Raw genomic sequence first — 22,408 nt, forward strand, 5'->3', positions numbered from 1 at the left:
AGTATCAATAACTTCATTAATAACACTCCTTTGTGGTACACTCTAATCTCTTTGCTTTTTCATTCAATTGCACTCTGAGCAGCGCACTTGCACCTGGCAGCACTCATTGGTGGCAGTGGGCAATTCTTTGAGTTGATCAAAATTTCCAGCATTTTGTCACTGGTAGGAGTGATCATTAGGTCCATTGTCTCCTAAAAAGTGATGCTGAAGTATGTACTATATGGATTTACACAAGATGGGTCAGCTCTCACTGCTCAATGTTAAGGATGAGGCAGAAGTACTTGAGGCCAGTTCTGTTACTCTTAGTGGTGTTGATTACAATCATACTCTACAAGAGCAACAAATCCAGGGGCTATTTTGTGCGATGGTGCCAAAATATATTTATTTACAATCAAATAAAAGTTAGGCTAAGCATATTCTTTATTTACCCCATTTTGTTTGCTTGTTTGTATGTATGGGAAAGCTGTGGAATGTACTGAATTATCCGATCATCTTCTTAGCAACGCTTTCTTGGGTCAATAACATGCAGCTCATTGGGCATCTCAGAGTGGCCTAGAGCAGACCACAGTAATTCTCAGGAGGAAGAATAGCAGCTGAATCAGTCTCTTAGTGGATAGTTCCCTTTAAGAAAATGTACCACAAAAAAGGCATGAATCAGCTCTCACTGTTGAGCCCATGTTCTTACATTTCCTTTCGGTTCTGTTTGTCAATACATGCAAGAAGAGAGCACTGGGGAGAGTAATGAATGATATTTGTTAAACTTGAACTCTGCTAAAACTGAAGTTCTGCAGCAGAGCTCAAGAATCTATGTTGAAGCTAAGCTATTCAAGACATGTCAAGGTTTTTTTATACCAATAGTTTCTTAGCTGTGATGTTTAAAATAAAATGTATTTTCTCAATTTTTTTTCCAGCCGATATTGATGAGATGAAGATATGCTATGTTTTACGAGCGGGTAACAATGCCACCAGTGACATTTTTCATTTTACGGTTGAAGACGGTGGTGAGTACTCAATTATAAGAATTTCACTTTTGTTGTTCTTGAAAGATTTTAAGTATACTTTGGGAGTGTAAAAGCATTGAATTTGATTAAGGGAAATCCATGTTAACTGCTGGACTGTGGATTCCCCCCCCCCCCCCTTCCAATGTTGTGGACTGTATTTCTGGTGACTATAAGAGATGTTTTGAAGAAATGATAACTGCCTCTTGGTAAAAGAAAACACTCAACCTGCTCTAGCAGGAGAGTGAAATTCTCAAAATCCACTCAGATGTCTGGGCTTTATGCAGTTTTCACAGAATCACAGAATGGTTGAGGTTGGAAGGGACCTCTGGAGATCATCTAGTCCGACTGCTGTGCTCAAGCAGCATCACCTAGAGCACGTTGCCCAGGACCCTGTCCAGACGGCTCTTGAATATCTCCAAGGAAGGAGACTCCACAACCTCTCTGGGCAACCTGTTCCAGTGCTCTGTCACCCTCACAGTGAAGAAGTTTTTCCTCATATTCAGATGGAACTTCCTGTGTTTCAGTTTGTGCCCATTGCCTCGCATCCTGTCGCTGGGCACCACTGAAAAGAGTCTGGCCCCGTGTATCTGTGTATCTAATCTGTGTGTTCCCCATCCAGGCTCTATACATATAAGTTTCCATAAACCTGGTATGATGAAAACTTTCTAGATTTTGATGTGCAGTTATGGTTGCTTGCCTCTTTTAAAAGGTCTAGCTATAAAGCTGCTTTTCCTATATCCATGTGGACTCATTATCTCTGATGTACCTGTTGTGCAGAGTTAGAGTTCTGCTTCTCTCTGACATGCCAGTGGGGATTTTCTTATGTTAAAGATCTTAATCAGCTGACTGATGAATTCTCGTCACTGATAATATTTTGGAGGGTTGTGGAAGATGCAAGAGGAAGGAGTAAAAACAAATCCAGGTTTATTAGCAGGTAGTGTCTTCAGGGGATTTTTTTAAATTTAATAAATAAAAAAAAAAACAAGGAACAGTTTGAGGGGTAAACAAAACATGTTAGCAGGCCTTTTTCCTCCAAAGTCTGTGGATATTCCTGAATGCGGATATTCCTGTGGGTGGTAGCAGGTGGCTAGATTATACCTCTTTAATATCTCTTTTAAATATATGCTACATAGTTCTATGAATAACTGACAATGAGTTTTATTAGTTGATTTCTATTAGTTCATTTTAGAATGATGAGTTTATTAGTTGATTTATTAGTTGATTTAATAATATTCTTAGGAAAAAATACTTCATGCCAGCTTGTTTACAGCTCTTGCATACTTGGCTTGTACTCTTTTCACAAGAAGTACAGCCAACTGCAGTATTAAGCTCAGTGAATATGGATCTATCCTGTCCCTCGCAGATTGCACAATTATGTCACCATCCATTGCTGCTAGGCATGGCATATTAAGGCATGTTCTGCTGTTCATTATGGTGGGCGACTGCAGAGGAGACAGTACCTCTAGAGACCTTTGAAAATGTGCTTGCAAATCTCTGCTACCTAAGGAAAGTAGTGAGATAAGTTTGTAACACTTGGCCTGTTTTCCTTAAATATTTTATCTGAGACATAGGTTAGAGAAACTGAAAGCTAAGTAAGGATAATGGAATAAAGGGAGAAGTATTTTCATTGTAATACCATCATTTTGTTATGACAGGTGTCACCACATGGTGACGTTGCGCGTGATTTTCAAGTTCTTCTTCTAGTAGGTGAACAAATACTCAGTCCTGATGTTTCAAGGTTTCATGGGAGAGGAACAATTCAAGTAGAGGAAAGTTTACTCTCAGGAAATCGTCTGTTGACATCAATTCTGAAGACTGAGTTGTTCTTTGGGAACCCAACATTTGTGATGGTTCTCTTCCTTTATTTGAACACTTTGCAGTGGCAAATGTGTAGTTAAAATAAATAGCACTTAATATATTCAGACTCTACTGACAATTTTTCTTTTACTGGAAAGCTGACCTACCATGTCTGCTGCCACAGTCTGTGTACAGCATTCTATTTTTGATAATACAAAGAATCATTATGATAATGAAGTGCTTGCTAACTTTTTTAGAGCCTTTGGAAGCAACAAAGACATTATCAACTTGCACGTTACATAGCTAGATGATAAGATGGTACTTGCATTCCTGAGTCTCTTCAATGACACAATGAAAAATGCTGAGTTGTGTTGCGTTTCAGAATATTTCATAAGATTTGCTTGACTGAATATGGTAAAATTGTATTTAAAAGGGATAAAATTGTGGTCAAAACCTTAATATTTGTCTGCTTGAAATAACTCAGGCTTATTAGCAGTGTCTTCAGAATCTATAACAGCATGAAAAATCCAGCAAGTTCTTTAAGTATTTTTCTGCCTCAGAAAAGCATCAAAGCCAGTGTTCTGCAGCTCAGGTATGTTTTGGAAGAATGTCAATGGTACCCAGACTATTGTTTTAATGTTCTTGATTTTAAGCCAGATCCTTCTAAGAGAACATACATAAGATCAGAGTGAAAGATTCAACACAGAGTACCAACAACTACTACTGCAGAGCTGTGTGTTTCAGATTTCTTCCACTTCCCGTATTAGGAATTTTGCAGTAGTAAACAAATTTGTGATGGCCTCTAATGCTGTAAATGAAACAAATGGGACTTCACTTAAGCTGAACTGTACCATATTCCATAAGTGATCCCACTGAAATCAGGAGAGGTTTTGGAATTCTTGATGAATGAGTATTTGTTCGTGTTATTCAGCTAATGTTATTTTGAATAAGTAAAAAAATTTAAGGCACATCCTGTGACCTAAGCATTTTATATTTTCCGGTTCTCTTGTCTACAACACCAGTTCCAGCTCTCTTCAAATAATACAAATTAGGAAACTGTTTTGCCCCATACCTCTGAAGCTGACCAGAACAGCTGTAAAATGCTGTTCTTTGTGTCTTGCAATATTTGTTCATGGTCTATGAATAGGACAAGAAGATCATCTCTATATCCGTCTTCTGATGGTTGATCTGCCCCACTTATACAGTGACTTACTTGTAAACGTGGAAGCTGTTTCCTCAGTCTCTTCGAAATGATGATAGTCTGAGGCTGTTATCTCAGCCTACTATATGGAGACATGCCAAGTACAAGGAAGCATTAAACTGCTCTGGTGTGAATTTCTTTTTGGATCTGGAATTATGTTTATCCTCTTAAATGTGGCCAGCATTTGTGGTAAGCAGGTTAGGGCAACAGTAGAATAGGTGGGTAAGTGAGGAGAAAAGAGCCAAGTCGGGGCCCTGCCAGGTCTTGGCCCTTTGCCTGTTCAGTTGTTCACAATGGGGACAAGCTAAAAACCATGCTGCATAGCAAATCATGACGCAGGATCTGAAAACATGAAATATGGATCTGGAGGGAACTTGTTTACTTATTGGCCAAGTGAGAAAACGGTAGTCTAGTCAAATAGAGACTAGTTCAGGAATTATGGTTGTCTGGTGATGAATTTCTACATATAACTAAAGAGAACAGAAATAGGCTTGATATGAAGAGAAAGGAAGGCCATTTAGGAATAAAAAGAAAGGAAGGCCTTTTAGGACTGTAATCTACAAGCTAAAGCGTAGGCCTGATGTGTTAAAATTGAAGTTAGAGGTTTTGCCAGAAAGAGACCTGTATGAGGTTTTAAACTCTTAAAGATTCTTATCCTTAGCATCAATTACCTATGTATGTATGGCTGTAGTGGCTTTTTTGGCTTTAAATTGCACGTTTGATAAGAGTAATTAAAAAAGTGAAATAAATTTAACAAAATTCAGCTATTTATCAGTACTTTTTTTTTTAATAGAAAAGGGTTTGACTCTTAATGCTTGGGATTTCAGTCTCAAGATATATAAAGTATATGTTATAAAGTGAGTGTCCTATTCCATTTCCATGACACTTAGAACAAGAAGTCACTGGAGTGTAGGATACTGCTCGAAGTTAGCTGTGTGATTTTTTTTTTTTTTTTTGAAAGAAGCCACTGTAGTTCAAATTAACTTGCTTTCTGTTTTGCTTTGAATTTTGATGATGCGTCTTAAAATGACCATGTAGAGATCTGTTGATACTGAATAAGTCATCAGTCCATTTTAGCAGAACTTTGAAAAAGGTTCCCCCCTGCCCTGCCACAGAGGTTGTAAAATAGCCTCAGTTGCACCTCTTTTCTCAAAAATGGCCTTCACATTACAGTAAAAAGGTGGGGGAAAAAAAACTCTTTTTAATAAGTGCAAGCATATGACAGCAGTGAATCCCAGTGTTTAAATTATAATATTCTTAATTCAATGACTAATAAAGGAATCAATCCTATGAAAAGTCAGGGAAGGAAACAGGATTTTTTCAGATGGAGAGGTAGGAAAAGATGGAAATTCAGACTGATAGTTGAACTCTTGGATTTATCTGTGGGATGTAAAATTGCACAATATTGAGATTCACTAGACTGAAGAAACAGATTAATTGAAAATGCCTGAGCCTTTTAATTAGTGAAACAGACTGCCAGAGTAACTTAAATAAAAATACAATACACTTGAGAAACTGCAGTATCTGCAGCAACTTTGTATTACTGAAGTCAGAAAAACTGGAAACCATCAAACACACGCAGAGAGTTGGTGTTTCGGCTGTGCAAAATGGCATTAATCCATATGGAATGAAAGTTGACACAGAAATTAGCTGCAGTGTGTTGAGCTCTTGTGCCTGTTTCAGACAATGCCACACTAAAATTTCACATCGCATCCCGTGTCAGTCATCTGAGGCATTCTTCCTTCTTACATGAGAAACTAACAGTGAGAATACACAGTTAAAACTGAAGTCCATAGTTTACCTTCAATTTCTGCCCCACTTGTCCCTTTTCAGTGTCATTGCAATGTTTCAAATAATGTAAAATTAGTTGAAGTAGTTTACCTCTTTTTTCCCCCCCCGCCCCCCCTCAGCCAGATTTTGCTGATGCTGCAGAATAAAACAGATACACCCCAAAACTGACACTAAACTCAAAGCACTCAGAGACAGTAACAGAGGCAAATACATTTACATGGCCAAGGACAGCCAGCCAGTAATGGTATTGCAGCTGGGGTTTTCTTTGCTGGGAGTATTTTAGCAGGGTGCTAAATGCCAGTTAAAAAGCAGTGCTTCTCTTTTAAAGATTACAGTTACACAGTTGTCTTCATTTTTTTTTCTGCACACAAAATGATTGTTCTTTTTAGATTTTTAGAAGTCTCTGGCATATTCAAGTTCAGACAAGGCAAAGTCAGGGAAGGAATGTTCATCTACCCTGAATAGTGATCTGGCCCCAAATATTTTTTAGATATGACCTTGTTCATGACCCTCTTATCTCTTGCTAATGCTCTGATCACAGTAGTCTGGCTTATTTGCTTCTCTTCCTCCTGACTGTCATCTGAAGCTTTTGAGGTACTGTGAACCATAACTGACCATAACCATGTTATGTGACACTTTTTTTGCTGCAAGAGGCTGATGCCATATTAAGTGTCCTGCATTGTAGACTGACTTCCATAAAATTTCCTGTTTGAGGGGAAAAAAATGAGATTTTTAGCTGTTAACCCTGATTTGGAACTGGAATATTACAAACAAAACAAAAAAAAACTGTTTGTGGGGGAACCTGTTTCCTGTGCAGCCGTAATTTGAATCATAATCTGTCCCTCCCTCGCCTAACTCCATTCTCTGCTCAGTGACTAGTGGATTCCTCTAAACTGCTGCTTTAGGAGCTGAATCCTTCTTAGACTGCTAAATGGTATCTTGCAGTGTAGTGCCTTAAGGGTAGAATGATTTCAAGGGGAAGTAGTGACAGATTCTTATGGCTCTTTTAAGAATGCAGAGGATCACTAGGGAAGGAAAAAAATTTTTTTTTGCTCTTTGGAGCAGTCTTTTTGAGTTCAAGCCAAAGTATTGCCCAGTCAAGGCTCACAAACCGGTGGTTTACATCATTAGCTAAATCTCATTTAAACTTTTTGTTACAGATCTCTAAATGCCTTAGCACAGCATTGCATTTTCTTGTACTAACATTTAGTTAAATCCTCATCGAAATAAGAATCTTTCAAAAACAATTCCCTGAGGTAAGCCTTTAACTTCTGAGAAAACTTCATAGACTTTTTACAAATACGTTTGTGCAAGAAATAATGTTAGTTAAAGAAACGCTGTTCTACTGCTTAGAACAATCTTCCATTAAGTTTGTGAAATATCATTATTTCATCTCTGTCATTCTTTATTTTACTAAACATAGAATATACTTTTTAAGAATTTCACTATTCTAGTATGCTTTGTTCTTTTGTGAGAGAACAATATGATGCTCCTGAGTATAATTATAGAGCTAAAACAGGTGTCTGTGCTGCTTTTCAAAGTCATAACAGTGATGTTTTCCAGGATGAGCTATAATAATAGTGGAGGAGCGGGCATTTGGAGCTCAGTATCTGACAGTTCTTGAAGAAGCAGACTACTAAAATACCATTGGGAATTATTTGCAGCACCCTTGCTTGACCTGACATGTGGCATTTAGGCACATCAGTCTTGGCAAGAAACTTCAACTGCATTCATCTTTGGCTTAAAATGAGGGCATGGCATATTTGGCAGTACTTTCAATCATTTGCCAACTACTGAATAGGTATCTGGTCTGTTGCCAAGCTTGTTGCTGCTGTTTTGATATACTCTAGTCTGGGGTCCAAACAATTTTCCACACGTCACACTTCTTACTGTAAATATTACCAGAGGATTTAAATAGTAGTTTGAAGCTACAGTTAACAAAAAAAAAAAAAAAAAAAAAAAGCTTTCTGTAAATACAAGATTAGTTCATTGGGGAGTTGTCAACACTGTGGCTGCACGGCCACAGCAAAATGAAGATCTAAGCAGGACAGCTAAGGGAGTGTATAGGAGTGGCTATGTGCTTTGGGCAGAGATGATTACATGGGGCATATAAATTCTCATACAGGTCCTACAGAAGACAGTGAAAGTCTTTACACTGACTTTAGTACCAGTTGGATTGGTTTCTTTGTACTAGCATTTTAGACTGCCTGGTGGAAATAACTGAATTTTCAGTTTGTTCCTTGAACCTTATTTTCCAAATATACATAGAAAAGAAGGTCTGTTTTTTCCAGCTAAAATGAAATGCTTTTTGGAGTGGCAATTGTGTTGTGATTACCTTTTACGCAGTAGTTAGGGCACTTTGTCCAAACATTGAGGACTCGGATGCAATTCCTTCCTTCATTTCAGAGAATTTGAATCCATACTCCCCATCTCTAGAGTGCCCAAATAATGTGCCCCCACTTATATTCTGGGCAGGTTTATTTTCATTTTCTGTTTGCCTCACTTTTATTTAAATTTTTAAATAGTCTTCGGAACATGGCCTGGACCATGATGTTCCATCTTCCAAATGAGTACTGTTGCCACAGGGCTACCAAATTCTGTCTCTCCCCTCCTTTCCCTGTATTCTCCTTTTCTGCTAACACCCGGTATGTTCCACAAAATAAAACAGCTTGAACAGGCAGATTCGGAGCAGTGCATTCCAGAATAACCTTTAGGCAGATGGTTTAGATCACTGCTTTGGGCAGGGAGTATTTTGGTTCCAGTTCTCTTTGAATCAGGGTCAGTATCTTTGTCTTGTATGTAGAATGAGCATCCCAACTGTTGGCTTGCATGGGTAGAAGAGAAATCTCTTCACACCATCACCTTGTAATAGACATTTCCGTAACTTTCAGCCGAGATCACTTGATGAATAACCACACTTCTAGTGAAAAATATATTTGCAACAAAATCTCAAAGCAACCAGAAAAAAATGACCAGCTCTGCTCTTGTAACTGAATCCTGCTTGCTTTACCCAGCTGAATAGTCAAATTGATTTAATTTGACCTGTTCAAGTTAGAGGCAAGGAAGATTGCACTCAAGATAGCACTCTAAGTACTTGGCAGACTTTTTACTTCAAATAATAATATAAAAGCTAAGTTGCTCTTTATGCTACGTAACAAGGCCTAGCTAGCAGCAAAAGAAGAATGCCAAAGAGCAGTAAAATTAGGTCAAAATGCAAGTATTAAAGAGATTAACGAGACACATTAAGTCTAAGTGGAAAAACTGAGAACTCTTGGGAATAACACTGATTGCTAGTGACATGAGAACCTACAGAAAGACATGAATTCCTAAAGCAAGTTATAATAAGCCTGTGAAATAACATTGGTTGTTGGTTGCAAATATTTTTGGCTGGGACAGACTAAACAGTTCAATGAAATGAGAGAGGGGACATAGGCTGAGCTGCTGTGAACAGTGCTTATTGACAGCAGCCAATTTGGTTTCACAGCCTGTTTTCACTGAGGAATTCAAAATTGCCTTCAGGATGAGTCTAGCATTTATCACTTCACTTGTCAGTTAACAGTGTATAGTCTCTGGAGTTTCCATAATGGTTCATCTGGTAAGTAGACGTGTCTGGGAAGTTTCTTGATTTCTCTAAAAATCAGATTACCTTTTATTCAAGAGGAACTTACATCTGTAAGTAACTGCAGTTATGTGAACAGCTTTCCACCAAGCAAAGTTAGCGAGTCTTAACCTATGGAAATACACTAAGAATCTAGCTAAATTCAAAATGGAGAAAATCTAATGAAGGCATCCATTGTAATTAAACTGTTGCAATTTGTGCATCTTAGATTAAGTCATTCTTGCTGTTGTAAGAAACACTCTCCATGGCAGTCTAACCCACATAGCAGCAAATACATGGTGGATTTTATTGCCTCTTCAGGATCTTAAATCAAAAGCTTATTTGTATTACATTATGTAATTAACTAACTTCTGCCAAATGTTCACTGTGGGCTGGCAGGCATTGGGAATGTGCCGAAACTGAAACTTTGTATAACCATTGAGTGATGGGGGATTAGAAGCCTCCTTGAAGAAAAGGGATCCAATCTGTGTACCTAGGATTTCCTGTACCAAACGTTGGTATGATGAAAAGCACCCATAGCTAAGAGTTTAGACGTTTGCTAATTTAGCATTACTGCAGCAGAACAATGGAGCTAGTTCAAGGTAATGAATTTTATTCAGAGTTTTCATGTGAAAGTTTTTAGAAGAATTTTCTTTCTTTTAAGAAATACAATGCACTTGGAGATCTCTTCTGATCTGATCTTGTAAAGTACAACACATGTAAGATTGTGTGGGCTGAGAAGGGATTCTGCTGAGAAATGGAGTTGTAAGCACTGGTATATTCATGTATTCTGTTTGCCTTGCTGAATCTTTCAATATAAGGACCGCTCTTGCCTTATTATTCTCTTCTGGCAAAAGGAAGACATTAGTTTGATTTCATAAACACATGCTGTGTTTGGACATTGTTCAAGTTTTCCCTGAAACTATGAGACCTGTTTTTTTATAATTGTCATTGAAGAATTTAAGAAGAGGAAGTTAAGAGCCAGGAGTAATACAAGCAGAGTGAAAATCCTCTTAGAGTAAATTAATGAATGAATTTGACCTGTGTTGGTTTTTGTTTGGGTTTGGTCTAGATAAAAATTTCTTAAGTCAGTATATTGTGGCTTGGTTTCCATGGGATTTTCTTCAGTTAATCTCTCTTTTACAGACTTAACTAATTAGTTTTTGGTTTTCCTAATAGAAAGTATTTCATTTAGCAGTAGGCCCTTAGGAAGCTCTTTAAGAAGATAGACATTTCCCTTTTCTTCTTTTTTCTTTTTTTTTCTTTTTTTTCTTTTTTTTCTTTTTTTCTTTTTTCCTTTTTTTCTTTTTTTTCTTTTTTTTCTTTTTTTTTCTTTTTTTTCTTTTTTTCTTTTTTTTCTTTTTTTTCCCCCTCCTCTCTTTCCAAAGAGGGATTTCAGCTTGTTTAAGTTCAAGTCATTAGTAAAACATTAATTCATTCAACTTGATACAGCATTTCCCTGAATGTTTGCCAGGATTACAATCTCAGTAACTTTTAACTGAAGTATCAACATAGTGCTTCTGTCACTCTGCTGTGTGATGTGTGTTTTCCTCAAGACTGTAGGAATGCTGTTACCACACACCTTGCTGCCTCTTTAAAGCTTTGTCATTTGGATGGAACATAGTAATTAAAGAGGGAATTGTAAGGATACCATTAATGACACATTTGAAGCCTGATTCAAAGTCTAGTTCCTCCAGTAAGGCTCTCTGTGCCTAAAGGTTTGTGGTTTGATACTGCATTAGTGAAATTGGTAAGAATTTTTTTCACCGACTTCAGTGATTTTCAAGAGCGCATCATAGAAGATAAGTTCCCATAACTAATAGCCTGCTATTGTTTACTGTCCCTAAAACTAATTTACACCTGGAAGATTTTTATTTTAGGGCCCCCAAAGCATTGGATTTCTTATTCCAATAAAATGTCTTGTGTTTAGGCAGAGCTTTTGAATTCAAGAGCCTGAGCCACTGTAACCAGTTCCGCCCCTCCACCCCCCCCCAAAAAAAACCCCCAAACTAGACTTCACTATATATAATTTTAAGAATTGCCTGGACTTTGTGCTGAATTAATTCACTGTCTACACTGATTAACCTCAGGAGTGTGCTTTGGGCTGGTTCATCATTACAGAAGAGGACTTCCAGTACCATGTGCTCAAGTACATATCTCCTGAGAGGACTGCATTGAGAACAGTTTGGATAGAGATATAAGATCCTATTGAAGAGAAAGCTAGTTGTTACCTCCTAGATTTTCCTGCAGCTGCATGATAAGCTGAAGAGTGAAATGTTCCGAAGCCTCCTTCTCAGGAATAGGCAATAGACTATTCTACATGTGAAAAGATAAAGAAATCAAAATAACCAAAATCCTGCGTGGCTGGCAGATTGAAATGGCAGAGCTTCTCTCATGAGCACATTGAGCAGGATTATGTCCTGGATTCATTCTACTTAACTGTAGGTCCTTAAGTTGTTGTATTTATAGCCCTAATAAATTTGGGTTTCCCCCATAATCAGTGAAAGAGAGAGACACTTCTAGAGCGTGATTAGATTTAGATGTGGCACAGGAACAATTGCTCTGAATACTAATCCAGTTCTGCCCATAATTCCTTTTTCACGTGAATTTAGAATGGCATAAATCATGTTAGTATTAAACTGGGTAGGCTTAAACTCTAGTAAGATTTATAGGTCAGTTGGTCAGGTAGACATGCTGACTGTTTTGGGCTTTATGCTGAATATACAAAAGGAGATGAGATTGCCAGTGTCCTGCTTTTACCTAATAGCTCACTGCTTATTGCGTTCATACTGATACTTAAGACCTGTGCTCAATTTTCTTCTCTGCCTTAGGGAACATACAGGTATTTCCTACACAACTGCTCTAGCCTTTAGGCTATAGGAAATGTGAGGGGAATCTCTCTTATTGAAGCTGTTTCATTTTGCATGGAATGAGTATATCGAGCACAGTTAGGGTTCCCTGTCCCATCTCATCAAAACCAAACCCTTCTGAGCTGCTACTTAACTCTAACGAGTTCTCTGCTCCATCCAGCCCAGTAGAAATCTCTTCTTCCGCTCAGTCTTCCCTCACAGGGGAGCCCAGCTCCTTATTCTCCTTGCCTCTCCCTGCCTCCCCTCCCCGCCCTGCCCCTGGGGAGTTTCCACTTACCTTTGTGTGAAGGGATTTCCCAGCTAAGTGTTCAGCTCTCTGTCCTCCAAGTCTCTATCCCATCAACCTTGTTCCTTCCTCTGCCCTTTTTCTGCCTCCTGCTTGTTGCCATAGCCTAGTTGTACCACGAATCTCTGGGGGCTAATCAGGCAGATATCAGGTGACTAAGATCCTCTAGGGACAGAGGAGAAGGACGCTTTTGCTAGCAGGCACTGGGAAGAGCTGAGTTATCCTGTGCTCCAGCACGGTCCTGTCATTTGTACACCAGTTGCAAGTTTGAATGGGACAAGGTAAACGATTGCTTTCAGCACTGATACAACACTGATACAACACTGGGCGGAGGGAAGACTAAGGCTTGCGTGTGTGCAATTAATATATGCCTTGTGCTTATTTTCAAATATATTGCTTCAGTTCCATAGAACGATCATAACTGAGCTGGTTTCAAATAAGTAGGACAATTTTCACCAGCAGTGGTTCTGCCTGAAGCAATACAATGTGTTAATACTTGGATTTTAGGATTTCAAAGAGCTGAGAAATAGATCACAAAAGAAAAATGTATTTCTTTTTTTCTAAAAGAAAATAACGTTTCTTTAAAGAAAAAAAAAATCTCAGTACTCATGCACTTCCTCCTTCTAAAGTCCATTATCTACCATATGTGTACCTGTTGCCATTCTCTGACCCACATCTTATACCTCAAGAGAGAAGGCCTTCATTCATTCCTGTCTCATGTCATCACAGCCCTGAGTTGTGCTGATGTTTGCACTCCTTTTCTGAACTTTTAGGTTCATAGTGCTAGTAAATTCAAGACAATGTGTTTTATTTTGATTTATATATGGACTCTAGATAAACCTATGACATAATTCACATGGAAAGAATTCCTTTGGAAAAACAGCTCAGAAAAATGTGTTTGCATCATATCCCAATTAATGACCAATCAATATTTACCAACATTTTAGGAGAGAGAACAAGAAAGGGAAGGGAAACATTTTTTCATGAGGTCAGTCTGTTTTTTCTCTTTGAATCTCCCCACTGTGTCCCCTGAAACAGCCTGCACTTAACTAATCCTACTTCTCTGTCATCCAAGGGAGTTAAGTTTCTGTGAAAATGCTCTGTGCTACTCTTGGAGTGTTTAGAAATTGAAAGAGGCCTCAAAAGAATGTATAGTTAAGAAATACAAATTAGTTTAGTTAAATTTTTCATCTTAAAGGTGTAGTAACTGTGACATACTGAGTAATAAGCAAATGTAGTTTTAGACTACTAGTTTTCATATAGTTACTGCTATTGTTTGAAGTTATAGTAGCTTGATACAAAAGCTGGTCCTCACGATAATCAGTTAATGTTAAGTAAAAATCATTGCTGATAAGAATTCTGCTTAAATTATCTGTTCTGTGATGAAATTCTTTCCTCCTCTTGATTGCTACTACTAACTCTATTGAAACAAATAATTCTAAATATGTAATTTACTTTTCATTTTTCACTGTTAATATTATTGGTTTAGTTTTTTCCCTAATTTACCTATGTAAATAAGACCTTATTGATTATCTTGAAGTTCCAGCTTCATCCAAGCGTCTGAGGAGCATAAGTTATTAGCATAGGCAGCCCTGAAATGCTCTCCAATTAGTGAATTGTTCAGATCTCAAGTGGCTGGATCTGGAGCTGCCTGTCTTTAGGGAAACCACACTCAACTCAGGTACCTTAGAGTTTGCTATTATGTGGGATGAATCTGTTCTTTCTCGATCAGGTATAACTTGTTGCAGTTCGTCCCTTGTCTTCCACAACTGAAAGAGAACAAATCTATTTTTACCTATGGGTTTGTTTACATTTTTGATAAGTGTGTGTGTGTATAAGCTCTTTGGGACAGGGCTGCGTTTCCTGACTGGAACATGCTTTTGCAAATGCATATGTACCTTGATTTTGCTCCACGTGCCTTTGCTTGATGATCCTGTCATCAATAGGCAATGTATTGTTTTGGTCAAAAAAATAGATTCCATCCTATTCTTTTTCCTGCACCATTTCTACTTTGCTCCTTGTGTCGAATAGATGTATTAGACTAGATGCAATGGAATGCTTTAGTTACAAAGATAAACACAAAGAGTTAACATGGATTTTTTTTTCACAGCATTTGACATAGATCTGTTTTGTCATGTGTTTCTGAAACTTTCAGTCAAAACTGAGTTATATTTTAAAAAATGAGTTTAGAGAACTTGAAATGTTTTTTGTTTGAAAAATTATAGATCTTGTCAACTTTCACAAAAGCTGGAAAGTCTAGTTTCTTGATTGCTTTGTTTCATGAAACTTGACAATAATTATAATTCTGCCAAACAGAGTATAAGTAGCGACTCCGCTGCTGGAAGTTTTTGAATGCTAAATTTCTAAATTTCACCTATAGCAGGACGTGACATAGCCAGGGTCAATGGTTGGAAGCTGAATGCATACTGATTCAGATTAGAGACAGGAAAATATCTTTTAAGAGTGAATGCACTTACCTTGAGATTCTGCTATAATATTTAAGTGGTGAAGTCTCCATCTCTTGCTGTCTTCAAGAACAGATAGCTTACTGAAAAATACAGTCCAACTACATCCAACACAGAGATATTGGCTGGAATTTTATGCTCTTTTAATATGGAAGATCAAGCTAAACAATTAGAAATGTTTCTTTGGGCCTTGAAATCTATGGGACAAGAACTCATAGAAACTCAGCTTTTACTGCTTTTACATGCAACTAGAGTCAGCAGCAAAGCTCACTCAGAGTTCAGTGAGGAAAAGCTGAGAAGAGAACATATTGTTTGCAAAACCTTCTTGTCAGTGCTGTTTTTCCAAATTCCATATTTAAAAGACAAAAAATCGTACTTCCTCCCTCCCAGTATCCTGAAGGAAATTAAGAAGTGGTGTTGGGAGACAGAAGGACATTTAAATAACATAGTTGAGGAGTCAAGAGTTAGAAGCCAAAGTTAAGGCTGAATAGTACAACCCTCAAAATCTAAGGATTGTTATGTATTTTCATATAGCCTCTAGTAACATCTTTGCCTAATATGTTTTTGAAGAACAACTTATTATAATCTTCGCTCACCCACCCTCACACATTCTTGTAAAGTAGATCTTGTTAATGTTACCTTAACATTTTTTACCCAAGGCAACTTTTTATAAAAAAAAAAAAAACAACCTACAAATAAGCAGTGCTTAAAAAAACAAAAACTTTTACCAGTCTTGCTAATTTAAAAAAAGCAAGTTTTTGCATTTAACAATTAAAAAAGATGAAATTTGCAAAATTATGTATTATTGTTGATGTTCAGGGCCACATCGTGTGCCAGCTTTTTCTAAATAATACTGTATACAAATATGGATGAAATATTTTTAAGAATTCCATGGTTTATTCTGTTCTGCTTAGTTGGATCAGGGTTAGTCTAATATAATCAAATGAAATAACTCCATACTTATGTAAGTGAAAGTAGAACAAGCTCAGCCAGCTTTTCTTTCCCTCCCCCCCCCCCCAAAATTATTCTCATAGAGTTTATCCAACCTGCCTGATAAGTGTTGCTCAAAACAGTTTGGCAGCTCAGAATACGATTTCACCTTCATTATGCTGCTGGCTTCTCTGCTGACCCGCTGTTGCATGATACCAAATGTGGTAATGTGAATGACTTTCTGCTTTGATTAGATCCCTGGACTACCCACTCATATAGCTCTCCAGTGGTCTGTGCACAGTTACGTCACTTTTCCTTAACTGTGCTGACCTGAACTGATTATCTATAAGCTAAAGGTTTTATAGTCCGCCATCAATCCCTTGAGCCAGCTAGTTTCTTTGAGTTTATATAGCAAGTACATTTTCAAGTAGGATATATATATATTTTTTTCTGTTTCACTCATATTCCTTACTGTATTAAGCTGAGGTTGCTTTAGTAGGTAGCATGGTTCACAACTAAGTCTTGAACTTTGAATTCTTGACATGCCTGAACTGGCTTCCTACCTGAAGAAAAGCAAGTATTCCTCCTTCAGTGCTTAGCTTTGCATAAACAATTCTTTACCCTGACCTTTGCTTATAGATATTGTAATTCAGTCAGCCAACTACACTGGAAGGAGACAGAACATTCTGTTTTAAGCAGCAGTCAATTTTAAAATGTATATACAATGTACATTTGTTCTGCATAGGGAAGATTCCAAGTTTAGTGAAAAAGAATTATTGGGGGGAAAAAAGGAAGGTCAGGAGATATTTTCATACTTTTAAGGAATACTTTTTGCATCAACTTTTATCTTTCACTGTTCACAATATCTGAAACTAGAACTCTCAAGCCCAACACACTGCTTCACTGTAGAACTGATAAGACGTCATCAAGAAGCTGACAAACACAAGCCCAAGGATTAAGAGTAAAATGAAATACTTGGACGGTGGATTTTCAGTGCAAAGTGGTGCCCATGAGTAAATTTGGGCCTGTTTTTTTTACATACCTTTTTCTGACCTTTTTTTAATCATTTATTCTGGAGTTTAGTAGTACTTGCCTTATTCTTTCCTAAGATGAAAAATCACTTCTTCCTTTCCTCTCCATAAGTGTACACCCTCTGAAAATTCCCTCTGGGCAATGTTGTTCAGCTCTATTCCAAAATATGGGGCTGTGTGCTAAATTGAATTAGGATATATAAGAGGGACAAAGGCATGATTAGTAGTATGTGCTAACCTACTTATTTTACTTCAAATTGGCTGCATAGCTTAAAAGGAAAAGCAGAAACTGTGGCATGAATTCTAGCATATGTTAATCCGAGCACAGATTCTCCAGAGTTCTGGATATACATGCTAAATAAATAGCCAGCATTGACAAATTCCATGTCACAATCAGTTCACTGCTAATGTTTGGGTACTAATCAGATCAAGCTAGCATGAGTATACTATCATGTGCTTATACCTATGTCTTAATCTTGCTATGTATACGTGTCTTTTTTTCGTTAATAAGATTTGGCCAAATTTGATTTCAAGTACATTTTCCCGAGTGTGTGGTGTGTTTTTTTTTTTTTTTTAACACAGAGAGTCATTATCTAAATAGGCAAATATATTTCAGTAGTCTGCCCGTTTGTTCTAACAGAATTATTTATAGTAGAAAATGCTTCTCGTCAATGTACAACAAAATTTTGCTCTTTGAAATTCAGATGAAAACCAAAATGGATGAGAGTGATTTATTTTAGCTTAGATGTCTGAAAATTATGCTTCTAAGTCTAATGGGCATTTTGGGGTTACTTTATAGGCAGTGGAGTTGTTCATCTGATTTATCAAGGGTGATTTATATCAGTCTTAAAATTTAAAATAGATCAGTTGAATTTCTCTCTTGGGGTGCTTGTTTCTCCATTTGCTGTAAGGACAGCCCAAGATAACTAGCACAGATTTAGACAACTACAGATGAACAGATGAATCCTGCTCCTCAGCAACTTTATTAGTGAGGGCAGACTGTTAAAAATAACATTTAAAAATAGTTTCTAAAATATCATCTGAATTTGGATCAAAATATTATAGATGGATAAGCTATTTCATTTTTAACTATGGGGTATATTTAGTTGGAGCTGCTATGTTTAAATATTTGAGGTATAATATCAAATCAGTTCTCTTGGAGTGTAATAAGTATCTCCTTAGTAATTTTCCTTTACCAAATATTTGTGTCTGCACATTTTATTGTTAAACAAGTACCTGAATACATTGATATCAATGTGACCTTATCACTTTTGATAGAATCCTAGCTACCATAACAGTGTTTGTAATCTTGCCTTCCAGTACATTAATGATTTTTTTTTTCTAATATGGTTTTAGGATCAGTTAATGTCCTTGGTTATCGACATTGTGACTTTATAATTCTGCAGTCTGGCACGCTCATGCTCGCTCTCTCTCTCTCTCTCTCTCTCTGTATATGTTGTGGTGCTCTAGAACTGGATTATGAAACAGTAAGGAATAGTAGCCATTAACTTTTAACTCTTAGTTGGGCAGAGTGTTAGTAATGAGGATGCTGCAGTTTTTCTCATGAGGAACTTGTGATATTAGTGATAATCAGTAAGCATGAGTGAGCAGCAAGGAGGCATCTTTACAGATCAGAAAACACTGAGAGTTGTTAGACCTAGAGAAAACCAAGTAACTCCAGAGGGTTGGGGGAAAAAAAAGATGAACACTTATGATGGTTGGTATAGTTCACTTAAGATCTCCCAGGTCTGTTATGTGCCTTATTTATATCCTTACACCATGTAAGTGTGAGACCTTGCTGAGCATCCATTGGGAGGAACCTGCAGTTTAAAGGGTGGAGGGGAGGTGCAGCGTGTTCTGAATGGGTCCTTGATGAAGGATAGAGGAGGACTGTGGCACCACTGCGCCCCCCGTGGAATAAGTCTAGAGGCTGCTAGGATGTATTATGCGGTTGTTCATCTGAGTTGCTGAGTTCCTGCAAAATATATAGCTCCTGAACATCGTTGTGAAAACTGCCATTGAGAGGTCTGTTTTATGAAAGAGACTAAGAAGGAATATGTTAGTTAAAAAACAGTGATTGGTGTTGAGAAGGTTTATCAGTGATCCTCGTATACTATTTTTTCTTATGCGAGGAGAAAGAAATTGAAAAGTATTTAAAAAGGATGAAAGTAACTCTGTTTTACACAGCTTTCATTGAAGTCATTTAATGTTTAAAGAAGGCTAGGCATTTATAAGGGAACTTAATCTAAAACTAATGATGTAGAATACATTTTTTCCTGTCAATAAAACAGGTATGAACTGAGAAACACTCCATGATGTCATGGCACATCTTAGTCACTGATCAAAGTTAGAAAAAAAGTTGCTTTTAGATGCACAATTCATAACTCCTACATAGTTTCTTTTGCTGAAATAAATGTGGGGAAATTTAGGTGTTAATCACATTAAAGATTGAGTCCAATAATTGAAATTCTATTTAAAGCAGGGAATATAATTGAATGGAGCTAAAAGACATGCAAGCTTGTCTGATTTTGACACTGGGTAAGAAGGAACTGTGCATACTAAGGCTTCTGTAAAATTTCTATAATCATTCCCTAGCTAAGAAAACTCTGCAGTCCTTTTAATCTTCATGGTATTTTTATCATGGTGTTCTCTGAATTTCAGAGCCCATCAGAAGTGTCTGTTTATCAATTTTATCAAAGACTGAGCACTAACCAGTTAATCTAATGAGTCTTTTAAATTGCTATCTTATCTAATCTGTTTAAACAGTAATTTTGGTGCATTTGTATACAGTTTGCATATGTAATATACATAAAACAAAGATTCAAGTTCTGTTTTTCACCTATTTTGGGGACTGGAGATGGTCCTGGTTCCACTTTACTTCTCAAAAAGGTTAATTGCTGCAACATATGCAGTAGATACTGAGAGCAGAATTAATGAGCTGGTGGAATTAATGGAAGTAAGATTGTATTATCTTTTTTTTTTTTTTCCACTGTAAATTTGACAAACCACTTTCATATGCACTGGCCATTCATTTTATCTATATAGTTGGGAAAGAACACAGAGATAATTGCTAGTGGAGTGAAATGCCAAGAAGTTATGATTCAAATAAAATAAAATGCTTAGAAGCGCAAGTAAAATTTTTATCTACTACATATAATCCTTTAATACACAAATGATTAGAGAAAATAGGGAGTTGAGCATTGAAGATTACAGAATTGAAACCAAAATACTGCAAACATGTCTTAATAAATATTTAGCTACATTTCTCTAAGTGCTGGTGTGAGTATGGAATGTCTTGATAATGTAAGTACATGTGCATGTACACACAAGAAGTGCAAGGATACTAATAGCTATGAAATTAAGGACAAAGACATTATGGTTATATTGAATATTCTCAGATTTAGGTACAAATGAATAATGTGATTAGAAAAGAATCTAGTGCTTTCCCAGTCTTTTTGTGTCTCTAAATGGAGAGAGGATGGCTTTGTGATGAAGTTGTTAAAATGGATATTATTCCTAATTTTTCAGACTGTTTTTGTGGCCTCAAGCAAGTCATAGATTCACAGAATAGTCGTGGTTGGAAGGGAACTTTGGAGATCATCTAGTCCAACCTCCCTCCTCAAAGCAGGGCCAATTAGAGCAAGTTATTCAGGACTCTGCCCAGTTGGCTTCTGAATATCTCCAAGGATGGAGACTCCATGACCTCTCTGGGCAATCTGTTCCTGTGTTCAACCACCCTCACAGTAAAAAAAATGTTTTCTTACATTTAAATAGAATTACATGTGTTTCAGTTTGTGCCCATTTCCTCTAGTCCTGTCACTGGACACCACGGAGAAGAGTCTGGCTCCATCTTCTTTACCCCCCCCCCCCATCAGATCTTTATACTCACTGATAATATCTGCCCTGAGTCTTCTCTTCTCCAGGCTGAACAGTCCCAGCTGTCTCCTCATATGAGAGATGCTCCAGTCCGTTAATCATCTTTATGGCCCTTTGCTGGTCTTGCTTCAGTATGTCCATGTCTCTCTTGAACTGGGGAGCTCAGAGCTGGACACTGCACTCCAGATGTGGTCTCACCAGTGCTGAGTAGAGGGGGAGGATCACCTCCCTTGACCTGCCGGCAATGCTTTTCCTAATATTAGCCCAGAATGTTGACCTTCTTGGCCACAAGTCTTGTATCTCTTATGGCCTTGATAATCCCTCCTGTATAAGTATTTGTCTTTCTAACCATTTTTTTTCCCAACATATTTTTGAGACAAAGACTCATTTTCATGCTATGTCTGTGTGTATTATCTACCACTTTTGGATTCTAGTTTCCATTGGTATTTGTAATACTACAGTATTGGCAATGGTGTTTAGATATACACCCTGAGAGTTATTTATACTCTTTCATTTCACTAACTAATGCTAGCAATAAATAAAAGGTTATACTGCTGAATAGTAGTTGGCCTATACTTTATATAGATTACATGTGAACATTCAAAAAGTTCAATAAGCAAAAATACTTGAATCTACAAAAACGTCTTTTGTAAACCTGTGAATTCCTCAAAGTAGGATTCATGCTATCGCATATCAATCAGGATTAACCGAAGCCTTGTACTATGACAGTCTGAAATGTTCAATTCCCTGTTATTTCATTCAGCTGTACAGAAGCCAGGCTGTTATACTTCAGGTATATGAACTGTTCATGAATGTGAGTTGCCCACATTTCATCTGCAAGAGGCATATCCAAATTAGCATGAATCACTGATATTTCAGTTGAGGCTAGCAACTGGTTCTTATACTCAACATGACAACAGCATGACTAGTAACCACTAATTGTAAGAAGAGAATGTCTTATGGTAGGATTGGGGGAAACTGCATAAAAGGCTGCTTCAGCAACTCACATGATTTATTAGTGTTTAATACCTTGGCTCATGGTGAAGCAGCTGCAAGCTGTCTTTTTCCCACTCTCCTATTTGTATGAAATGAGTATTATATGCTTGAGCGTAGGCATTCCTATGTACAGCTTGGGTAAAATTAGAAGAATCATAGAGCTGGCAGGAAAACTAGAAAGTGTTATTTTTTCTTTCAATTTAACTATCTAAAATTGGGGTCCATGAAAATAATCGTTTAAGGAGTATGGAGTGGTATTCTGAAAGTGTATGAACTATGATAAAAGTGTACTGCTTTATGGTTGGAATGAATTCCATCCCTAATTTTTAATTTAGATTAATGAATCAGATGCTAATTGGCTCAAGGGAATGGGTGGGAGTGGAGGGAGGGAATTTGTAGTCCCTGCCACCTAGCTCTTAACACCTAAATGTGGTACTTCCAGAGCTTTATCGTCTTAGGAAATCTAGCTACCTCTAGAGAGCATTTCAGATCTTAGGCAGGCCAAGTAGCCCTCTGGAGTTACTTGATTCTCTCTATTGTGCATTTAAGGAGTTTAGGTAGTTTGA

The 22,408-nt window shown here is 37.3% G+C and overlaps 1 protein-coding gene across 1 annotated transcript in view; it reads left to right on the forward strand.

Moving 5' to 3' along the window:
• FREM2 (FRAS1 related extracellular matrix 2) overlaps positions 1 to 22,408 on the forward strand; it is a 146,756-nt gene that overhangs the window by 12,014 nt on the left and 112,334 nt on the right. Inside the window, exon 2 of the mRNA XM_013948291.2 lies at positions 912 to 1,001. Coding sequence (XP_013803745.2) covers positions 912 to 1,001 — 90 coding nt within the window. The remainder of the gene's footprint in view (positions 1 to 911; positions 1,002 to 22,408) is intronic.

The sequence above is a fragment of the Apteryx mantelli genome, chromosome 1 (genome assembly GCF_036417845.1).
Source record: "Apteryx mantelli isolate bAptMan1 chromosome 1, bAptMan1.hap1, whole genome shotgun sequence".
Taxonomy (NCBI): Eukaryota; Metazoa; Chordata; class Aves; order Apterygiformes; family Apterygidae; genus Apteryx; species Apteryx mantelli.